This window comes from Neopsephotus bourkii, unplaced genomic scaffold, assembly GCF_033783945.1.
Source record: "Neopsephotus bourkii isolate Nb327-2 ecotype Australia unplaced genomic scaffold, CSIRO-AGI_Nbou_v1 NB_1292, whole genome shotgun sequence".
NCBI classification, from domain to species: Eukaryota; Metazoa; Chordata; class Aves; order Psittaciformes; family Psittacidae; genus Neopsephotus; species Neopsephotus bourkii.
In genome coordinates, this window is record NW_026901776.1 from 8,574,683 (window position 1) to 8,585,326 (window position 10,644).

At 46.9% G+C, this 10,644-nt stretch overlaps 1 protein-coding gene across 4 annotated transcripts in view; it reads right to left on the reverse strand.

Annotated features, from left to right (window-relative positions):
* The window catches only part of XPO5 (exportin 5), a 28,025-nt gene extending 17,533 nt beyond the window's left edge, over positions 1-10,492 (reverse strand). For 2 of the 4 annotated variants that reach the window (XM_061365928.1, XM_061365927.1), the window contains exons 1-14: positions 10,257-10,491; positions 9,830-9,951; positions 9,147-9,219; positions 8,426-8,563; positions 7,929-8,111; positions 5,973-5,999; positions 5,493-5,678; positions 4,750-4,826; positions 4,198-4,297; positions 2,719-2,802; positions 2,216-2,341; positions 1,904-1,994; positions 1,050-1,178; positions 190-305 (exon numbers count right to left, since the gene is read on the reverse strand). In XM_061365928.1, the coding sequence (XP_061221912.1) occupies positions 190-305; positions 1,050-1,178; positions 1,904-1,994; positions 2,216-2,341; positions 2,719-2,802; positions 4,198-4,297; positions 4,750-4,826; positions 5,493-5,678; positions 5,973-5,999; positions 7,929-8,111; positions 8,426-8,563; positions 9,147-9,219; positions 9,830-9,951; positions 10,257-10,412 (1,608 nt within the window). In that variant the 5' untranslated portion in view covers positions 10,413-10,491. Of the gene's footprint in view, positions 1-189; positions 306-1,049; positions 1,179-1,903; positions 1,995-2,215; positions 2,342-2,718; positions 2,803-4,197; positions 4,298-4,749; positions 4,827-5,492; positions 5,679-5,972; positions 6,000-6,873; positions 6,916-7,928; positions 8,112-8,425; positions 8,564-9,146; positions 9,220-9,829; positions 9,952-10,256 lie in introns of all 4 variants that reach the window. The other 2 variants (XM_061365925.1, XM_061365926.1) reach the window with 2 other exon arrangements.
* Between the last annotated feature and the right edge of the window lie 152 nt (positions 10,493-10,644).

Here is a 10,644-nt window from a genome sequence, read left to right on the forward strand (position 1 = left end):
GCCAGGATGAGTTTGGTCTCATCTAAAGAAGGGTCACTACTCTTCATAAGAGTCACTAAACAGACATCGGGTTTTTCATGGAGATAACTAGTTACTACAAACTTTTCAATGACACCATAGCTGCAAAAACACACTCATGTCAACCAAGAACAAGCCAGGAGAGCAGGAAATGGCATCTGATACACATACATCTTTATCCAGGGTTCGAAACATCTGGCTGATGACACTCTCCGAGAAGAAGGTCATGGCATCCCACTGCACAAAGGATGGAGAGAAGATGGAGCAGAGACCTTCGCCTGTTTTCGCTGAAAGGAAGAGAACACTGGAGCTCTCACCATGCTCCTCCCCACATGCACAACAGGAGGCTGGTAAGCTCCTTCACAGCAACATCTTAGCACTCAAGTATTTTGGACACACAGCAATCCCTGAGGATGCCTGGCAGGGATGCACAGGGAGCAAATAAGGTGCTCCCATGTGATTTGCCTCATTCAAGCTAAGGCTCCTGAGACACAAGTCTGATATTTGAGATATCATAGGAAGCAACACCAACAAATCATAGAATGGAAATGAAGAGAAGGGAGAATGCATGCCCAGATTCATCACCACAGGCAAGACTGCCCTCAGTGTGACTCTGCAGAGCACCAAGTGGCTTTCCTTCACAGGAGGAAAGCAGTATGAGTGACAGAGGGCTTGCCAAAAAAAGCAGAACTCCCCTGGACAGAAAAACAATGTTACAGAGATAACAAGGCTCAAATAATTGCAAAGCTGTGTCAGAGTGCCAGCTGCATCTGTTTTGCAGAGGGATATGGGGGAAGGAAAGGAGGAGTCAGGGGCTTTACATTAGCTATTCCACAGGTAGGCTGTAAAGGGTTAAATGTGGGGAGGAATGAGCTTGATTTGATTCTGTTTTTAACTTTCTAAGATCTTAAAGCCCAAAACCATTGTGTTAAGTCTTGGTTCACCCTTAAAAAAAGAAGGCAGAGAAGCGGCTTCTCAGCTTGAATTAAAAACCAAACCCCATATCAGTCTCGTTTTTTCAGGTAACTTACAGTTCATGGGTCCAGTATCAACAGGAGTTGTGAGCTGGTACTTCAGCCATTCACCAGCCATCTGAAAGCCAGTTCGAGGATCCAGACGACATGCCATCCTCATCACCTCTCCTTGCTGGGCTCGGAAAGCTGCAGTGGAAAATGAGACACCATGCAACAAGCTGATGTTGCATATGCTTGCTTCTCCCCAAAGCAGAGCTGGGAATGTTATGGGCTGCTGCTCCAGCAATAGCTGTGCAGTGAGCTCAGATATATAGCCAGCAAACTAGGTGTAACAGAATGGGCAATATTTGAAGTGATTTAAATGGACTAAAAATAGTGATGGGTTAAGATAAAAAGAAGTGCAACTAAAATGCAATTATGAATTACAGAAGTCTATGTTAAAGCCAGATGTACTACAATTAAGGCTCTTTTTCATAAAAAAAAAAAAAAAATCTTCAAACTATACATGCTTGCTGCACTTTGAGATACTGAGATACAAAAGCAGCATTAGATAACTTCTGCTTCCTTCAGATAAACATACTTTTCTAGATTATTCGACTTAACCCAGTTCAGATTCTAGGCTGATAAACTAATACAAACTCAAAAACCCCAAAGAAGTCTTGGTTTTGACTTCAAAGATACTGAAAGCTTCTCTGTGATACTGAAAAGATACTGAAAGCTTCTGTTTCCACACCAGAACCTGAGCCTTATGATACTGAAAGCAAACTAGAGAATAGGAATTTCATTTGTTCCAGAATATTCCAGTACATCACCACACAAAAGAATTGGCTCTGCTGACTACAGATGTAACTTAAATCTTTAAAACAGAAAGGTACAGACAACAGCATCTGCACAGGATGATGGCAACTTACAGTTGAAGAAGGCGTTGAAGTCCTCATCACTGTCAAAATCAAAGCGGGAATATTCACAACTGGGGCTGTCTGATTTAGAGGGAAAGCCCACCTGGAGACAGAGCAGAAAAGGTCAGGAAGAAAAAGTTACCCATCACAGCTAACTCCAGTTACTTGCCAGAGTGAAGACAAGGAGCAGACAGCAAAATGCTGAGACAGAGCTGTCTGCTCCACAGCCAGGAGATCATGTCTCTGGCAGACACAATAAAAACGTAGTTTCTCTCCCACAGGCCACATTCATATAGCAACTACCTGGCCACAGTTCCCACATACCTTCACCAGGTTGGTCATAGATGCTCGGAGGTACTTGGGAATCATACCCAGCAACAAGGGATCGCGAGACAAAACTTCATGCCGGAAGAGGGCTCCCCATGTGATCTGAGTGGAAGATCGCAGAAACTAGGGGAGAAAAGATGGGAAAAAAGAAGGACATCAGTGCTGGAATCTCCACTGCTAGCATTGTGTTGCTATCAGAAGGCAATAGCAAATTACAGTGACTATTCAGTTGAGGCTAAGGCACCTTGAAGGCATAAATTTCCAGAATGCCATGTCTTTTAAGTAAACACTAGGGCTGATTGCAAATTCTGCACTTTGTATGCAGCATCTGAGTCAGGCACCGTCCCTAACAGGGTGGTAATGGAGAAGAAACCACTCTGCCTTCCAGGTGTTCGCTGAAATGGAAAGCAGTATCTGGCAGCTAGTGCTGTTTACTGCAGGTTAGCTCAACTCACACATTCTTACATAAACATACACAAGACTTTCAGGCCTTTACATACCTGGCTGGGATGGGTTGTGAAGGCTAAAAAAGAGTCCAGGTATTTTCCAAAGTTGGGTGGTGTTTCAACATCAGAATCTGAGCCCTATGAGGAAGACAAACAATTTCATACAAAACATTAACTCTATCTCACACTGGACTCACAAGTGCTCTGTTTCTGGGTAAAGCAGAAGCACTCAAGGCCACAGACTGTAAAGGAGCAAAGACAAAAACCTGAACAATTGTGATTAGATCAGCATAGCCTGAGAAGTAGCAGGTTTTGCTGAGCAGCCTGGGGCTGCTGGAGACAGTACCACCCTTCAAGGGAAAAGGGTGACTTCTCAAACAGTGGAGTTCAGATAAAGACAAATTCATGTCCACTGCTGCTGCCATGAGTGACAATTTTACTCCTACTGGGTCAAGCCGACCCAGCAGCAGCAAAGTGGAGGAATTCACAACTGCAGAATTTCACACATACACCCAGATTTTGCTGCCATTTCTCAAAATGTTTCCTGTATTTAATGCATGGACATCTCTTACTTTGTGGGATGCTTGTCAGGAAAGTAGGTTTTGCCCAGAGCCATAAATTCATGGTTTTGCAGCTCCTCATGAATCATAGTATGACCTAGGGCCCTTAAGAACCCTGTTGTGGAGCTGTACAGCTCAATGCTGCCTCCCCTCAGTGAATATGAACGAAAGGACTCAACTCTCCACCTCATTACTTCATCTATGGACTAACAGCTTGCACTGCCTAACAGCCAGTAAAGTCACTGCAAGTAATAATACACCCTTTGTTTGCTGTCCATTCTTTTTAGGGATAAAGTCTCAAAGGTTTTGGTTTTGGTTGCTTGTTCCCCCTCCCTGTGAGAATTTACTTTGCTGTATCGCTTGCACAGGATGCTTCAGTCACCCTAAGAGCAGCATCTCTCACAAGCTTGCCTTCTTTACTGCAAAGCACTGTGCTGAATGGTGGGAGCAGGAACCCAGAGGCCAGAATGGCATACAAAGTATCAATGTGCAGCTTCATCTCAAGACTGACACAAAGCATCAGAAAGGTGAAGAGCAGGAATAAAACCTGTTTCTGCCTTCAGCTTGAGAGAATCTTGGTAGAAAAACAACATGTATCCTTTTGAGTTATTTTAATAGGGAAATGTAAAAGGCTTCAAATAAAAGAGTAATTTCCTGGAGCAGTTTTTCTGTAGCAGTATACAGCAGAAAACTTGATCAATTTTCAATGAAGTTTTGGCAGTTAACAGAGTTTACAGAAGGACAGAAGAAGCTTGAAATCAGTCAGGGTCCCTCCATTCTACATTCCTATGGCTTCTCAGGATAGCTGCCTCACTTGCAAGTAGAGCTGCTTCTGCACTTAACAGACGTGTGGAGAGAACCCGATGGCTACAAAATGTACAGAAAGAACTCTGGTCCTACCTGAGGGCTGTCTCACCCCCTGCCCTAAAAACTAGCCTTGCCAGGGCTGCTTCTGGTGTTAGCAGAGACTTACTAGTAATGCACATAGCTGGCTGCCCAATGCACACAAAACTTGGCAAAGTCTCTTCAAGAAAACATAGTGCTTCTCCACCAGGCCTTCTCCATCAGCTGTCCTAGGAATGAAGGAAGGGAGAAAAACAGGATCACAGTTACTTGTGCTGTAGACAACAAGCACACTGCTATCCATCTTGTAGATAAAAAGAGGACTAGAACAATCTGATTTTATCGCAGTGGGATTTGCTTTGCTATTACCATTATTTGCTATTAGAGCTTTATTGGCATCTAAAACCTCTAGGACTGCCTCTGTGGAAGAGCCCCTCCTGATCAGTTTCAGACTAAAAAGAAAGCTGAGGGAGCTGTGATATTTGCATCACTTTGTCCTTCAATTATAGGATTTAAAAAATCTTGCAGTTCTTCAGGTTTTGCAAGAGAAATGGTGGTATTGCTCTCTCGTAACCCAGTCTCTGCTTCCTGCAGTTAAACAACAGTATCTTTGGCAAACCCTATCTACAAAGCCATTTGTATGCAGTTTCGTGTGACATTACAGCAGCAGGATGGTACTCACTGGGCAGCAGACAGAATGTAGTGCATGGCAACGTCTCCAAACAAGACCATCAGAGGCTTCCGATCCTCCAGCTTGCCCTATGTGTAAAATACACCAAATGCCTCAGTCAGAACACAACTATTTATTCCCACCTACATAATTATTTATTCTCATCTGCAGGTCAAATTAGAAGACCCCCACTGCCCTTCTATCTGGAGAGGTGCCTGCAGTCCACAAGTAATTTTAGTTAAAACTTGCAAAAAAACCTAAGGTATTACTGATGTCAAGAAATTTCCCCAAGCAATTCCATCACGGGAACTTTAAACTGAAAAACTGATCCTGAGACTTTACTCTTCTTCATGGCAGACTAGTTAAAGGCAGCTGACAAACACGCAGCCCTGACACTACGCTGGTTCTGAACACGTTCCTCAAATCACCTGCTTAGATCCCGCTGTGATTTCTCTGAGCTGCCAGATGACAGTATTTCCCACTTCACAGTTGTAGAAAGTGAGGGGAAAAAAAAGCCAATGGGGATCTCCAACACTGGAGGGAGAGGGGAGCACAGGCTGGATGGGACTCCAACAGTCGCTGTACGTATTGTGCTGGCATGCCATTTACACTGAGTATCATTAGCACAAGCAGCCAAATTTTAATTCTGTTTCTTAAATAAAGGGGAAAAATATCACTGCTCTATCCGAAGAATTACATAGGAGTATTGGAGGAAAACAAAGCAAAGCCAGAAGAGCTGAGGAGGAAGAACTCACTTTCCTGCTGACAGCAATCAGGAGACACTCTGCTGCTCCTATTTGGAGCTCAGGCTCATTTAGGAGGAGACATAACATCTCCAAGAGCTTACAGTTGTCTGCTGTGATGTGGCTCAGAGCCACCCAGTCAATGTAGCCAGCCAAGGTGTTGAGTGCTGCTATCCCCACACGGCAGTTTGCCTGGGCCTGTGAACAGAGAGGGGGCAAGTAGGTCAGAGCCACAGAGAAATATCAATTCCTGTCTAAAGCAGTCCGTTCCCTGGAAGAACAGTACCAGGAACCATCCTGAGTGAGAGACTTAGACCCTTCTGCTGCCACCTCTCACTTCTCTCTTTACAAGGATTTTGTACTGGGGTGAACGAGTCCACCTGGAAATGAGAACTGCAGGTAATAGACTCCAAAGCCTGGGAAAAGCCTAGTTCTAAGCAATCTTGGTCTTAAGAATGACAAATGCACTAACTCATGCTTAGTTCCACTCACCTTTGGCTCCTGAGTCAGATCAGTCTTCTGAAAAACAAAAAAAGAGATGGTAAGCGAGCAGCTATAGCACACAGACACTTCCACCCAGCCACTGCTGGACAGGCTTATTCCTGAGAGTGCAGCCAAAAGCAGCTTCACAGAACAGCTCCCCAGTGAAGGAGGCTGCAACAGAGTTTCCTGGCTCAGGACATCGCTGCAAGCTTCACAACCACCTCCACAGCCCCCTGGCAAGTAACACAACAGGACTTTGGACTGCAAGTTAAGCCACAATTTCCTTCTTATCCAGAAGATGACATTCCAGTCAGCAGGCACCAGGGAGACACAGAGGACAAGAAGGAAAGGAATTTTGGTGCTTCTTGGAAGCTTCCAGGGAAGAAACATTTGATCTTTTAGAGCACCTTACATTCAAAAGCCAGACTCTGAAAGATGCTAGTGGCTCTTACACACTGAGATTGATGTCTGAAAAGGGCAACTGATTTGTCCACAGTCAGACAGGCAGCTGGAGAGAGAGGTGGAGCAACAGCTTACAGCCTGACTCCCATTTCCAAACACTGAACAGCAGCAATACACTGCTTGCACTATTTTATTGACCATTGCAAATGAGTCCTTCAGACGCTCAGGCCTGATTTGATGCAAAGACACTACGAGCATGTCTTTTTGCTGCAAGGTTCTGGTTTGGAAACTCTGTCCATCAATGTAGTCAGTGCAGTGATTTAAGTTAATCTGGACATGTCTCAAACACTTAGGAACAGAGCTGCCATACCAGAACTGCATACTTCTAAGCACTGCACATCATTAATGGTCTTGTCCATCAGCTCCCCCATTCTCCGTGTGCAAACGGGCAACTGAACACCCAACCCTCAGAATTTACCCTGTGCAAACATCCCAAAGATCATCTAACCTGTGGAGTGGTGAGGACTTCTTGTTCCTGGGGTGCGCCAACCTTGCCAATCAGAAAGATTCCACCGTTAGCACAAGCAGCCACACTTCAGAACCTCAAGCACTGCAATTCAAACCTTACCTGGAAATGCATTTCAACCAGACTACAAAATGCACCAGGGTCTCCCACCCACCACCATGAACTGCACAGAGAACTGCCTGCTCAGCAGGTGGGTTTGTTCAGCCTGTCAGTGCACCAGAAAAGTCACACAGGAGAGAGTTTTTCATTGCCTCCCAGTTTCACATCCACTGTATCTGAATTTTAATTCACAGTAAGAAAAAGAACAAGAGATACACCTAAGGACCTTATTTCTGTATCAGTTTCTCAAATGCACTTTGCCCTCAAATTCACCTCCTTCTCACAGGAACAGACCAGGACAGAGACTTACCTTGGCCATCCACCTTGACATACCTGCACATCTCTGACTCTAGGCAAGAATTAAGGAAAGAAGTCTCTTTACACAAAAAGGAAGAGAGTTCCTCACCACAACTTGACAAAAAAGGGCTTCCTGACCTGAGCTATCAGAGAAAAAGACCAAAGAAGCCCAGATGCAATGCAGAGACATCAAACACTCTTGCATTTTGGTGTATCACCACGAAGGCACCACTGCAACGTAAGAGAGCAAATGCGAGCCAAGGATGGCATCTCTTTATCACTGTGTGTTACAGAAACTACCCCAAATCCACCTGCTTCTGCTACAACCACACCTTTTGTTTGCTAAGCCGTACAGCCCTCGAGTCAGCAGAGCATTCCAACAGCATGGATGAGGCACACAATCCACTCTAGCTAGCTATTTTCGTTAGCAAATCCAAACTATCAACACTAACTCTGTCAGCCTCATGTGTTCAGTCTCTCAGATCAGCACCAGCTTCCCAGGCCACAGCAGATCCCTACTCACAGTGGCAGCAACAGATTTCACACAGTCCCTGCACTTGCTTCCCCAACAACTTGCAAGTTGTATCCCAATTCCTAAGTGCCTCCAGGACTGACAGAACTCAAGGAAAAGAGACTCTTACCATGCGTCTGTACTTGTTGACATTCTGCTGCAGGGTAGTTAGTAGGAAGCTGAAGATCTTCTCCATGTTCTGAGTGAGTGTTTGCTGGATATCTCGTCGCCGCTGGGTAGGCAGAGTTTGAAAAGTCACTACATCCTCTGCCAAACGTAGCAGAATGAACATCACCAGTTCCGTCTGAGTTTCCTGATGTCCCAAAATGAAACACACACCATCAGCACAGTTCAAAGATTAAAATCTCTAGAAGCTAGGCCAAAGATGTCTGGAGAAAGTGAACATGCATGAAGATAGAAGTCACACCTTGGAAAAGTAAGACAGAAGGACACCCCACTCTTCTGCTAAAATCATTTCCTAGAATAACTTCATCTAACAGGGATTTTTGAGTCCATCATCTGCCTGTCTCACCTGAACACAACTGAATTAAGCTTTCATCAGGATGACGGAAGACCAAAACCCATGCTATGACCAAGCAGAAGAGAACAGACAGGTGTGTCTCATACCCCTTGCTTGGAGAGGGTATCCAGCTCCTTCAGCATGTCAGGCCAGTGCTGAGGCCATTCACGCTTGATCATCTCCACCACAATGCGAGACAGAACATCCTTAATATGACTTTCCTCCTCCAGAATACTCTGGGTTCCCTGAGACAGAGGGACAGAGTTACCAAAACAGCAAACGTCAGACATTTGTAACTTTGACTTGCAAAGCACAGTGGTTGCAAACATTCTAAACCACAGAAAATGAAAACAATGAAACAACACTGGGCCACTCTCCATCCCAGCGACCTTGGGTGACACTCCTACACTCCCAAACACCCACAGCTACTGAACTCCGAGAGCCAAAAGGATTTTCCTCAAAGGTCACTTGTTCACAAAAGCAATCATAATAGAGAAAACACGACTAATGTGACAAGTTTGATATTCCTGAATGGATAAGAACACCCCTCTTTACTGAACTGCCTCCTAAGAAAAAAAGCACTGCATATACATTATACAAGATTTGCAGCTTCTGCCCTATGAAGTGACATGGTTATTGACCCAACTACAAGACACAGAAAATCCCTGGAACAACTAAGGATGCGCACCAAGAAAGTAATGAAATGCACAACTGAATTCAGGTACTGTGTGCTAAGTAACTGGAATCCTTTTTCCTTTCACTCCCACTTTCTGTCTTCAGGTGACAGAATCACGCATCAGATAACAGCCTGTGGTAGAAGGCACTTACACTGGATATGAGGCCCATGACATTGTTCTTTAGATAAACTTTTTCTAGGCGAGGCATACTGTTCCAGCGGAACCTGTTTGAAAGAGCAACAAAAATGACACCAAATCAAAATACTTATAAAGATCTCTGACTTGAGTCCCAACCACCGCTTCTTTACCTACAGAGACACTACAGCTCAGGCTCTGACAGGGCCCAATGCCTTAATGAAAAGGCCGAGTTAAAACTGCTGCTGGCAAATGGGTGTGCACCACTGAGGTCAACACACATGGGGAGCAGCAGCAAATGCACAAAGCATCAGGTCTGTAGAGGCAGCAGAGAGGAATCTCGGAACTGAACTAATACAAAGCCTCTTTGTTAGCATGAGGCTATGGTCAGAGAATGCTGCAAAGACCTACTGATAACTCTGCGTGCTTGTTTACACCTTGCAATGTCAATGTAACTTAGTGTTCGGTGAATTAGTCTCCCCAGCCTGCCTGAAAGCTGTTTTCTCCTCTCATTTTACAGAGAAGGGAAAAAAAGGAGCAGGACAGCAACTGCTCTCTGCTGCAGAACAGACCCTTCACATCCTGCAAGTGCCTCCCTGACGAGGGAGGCGCCGGGCCGTGAGCAGAGCCCACACCAGCGGCTGTGTGGCAGCAGGCCGGCTCCCTCCGAGGCACAGGCAGCTGGACGAGCTGCCTTACTTGACCACATGCTCCAGGATCTGCAGGCCGAAGTGCCGGACGATGGCTGTCTGCGTCTTCTCTGCCAGCTTCAGCCCGCAGGGTACACAGATGGGGCACTTCTCCTTGAACTCCTCGCAGAACTGGGGAAGCACCGGCAACACGCGGTTAAAACACGGGAGGGGGGACGGGGCGGCCAGTGACTGGGGGCAGCCGCGACCCCTCGGGAAAGACAGCGTTTAGAGGGGGGCGCCCGACCCCCTCAGCGCTGCGCAGGCGCAGCCCCGCTGCCTTCCCCCACCCGCTGACGGCTCCCAGAGCCTCGGTGGCTACCCGGGGCCGGCACGTCCCCGATCCCTCACGCACCGGGACGGAGCGGGTCAAGGGGACACGCGGTCGGGGCACCCGCGTGGCCGGAGCCCGGCACCCCCCCTCCGCGGCAGGGTACCTTGAGCGCCTCCAGGCGGTAACGCTGCGTGGAGGCCGGGTCCATGATGACGGTCACCGCCTTCACTAACTGCTCGCAGAGGCTGTTCACCTGCTCCCCAACCATGGCAGCGGCCATGGCAGCTGCAGCGGCGGCCACAGCAGCAGCTGCAGCCATGGCGGCGGCGGCCACCGACGGGCGAAAAGAAGGGGCACCCCGTACCGGGCGCACGCGCGGCACCGCAGCAGCCTCCGCGCATGTGCCGGGGAAGGAGGAGGAGCTAGTGGGGAAAGAGCATGCGTCGCACCTATTAAGGACTACAAGTCCCGACACGCCTTTCGCGGGTACCACTGTCCCTGGGGAAATGGTGCGGAGCTTCTCCTTGCTGTGCCGTCCCGTCCCACGGAAA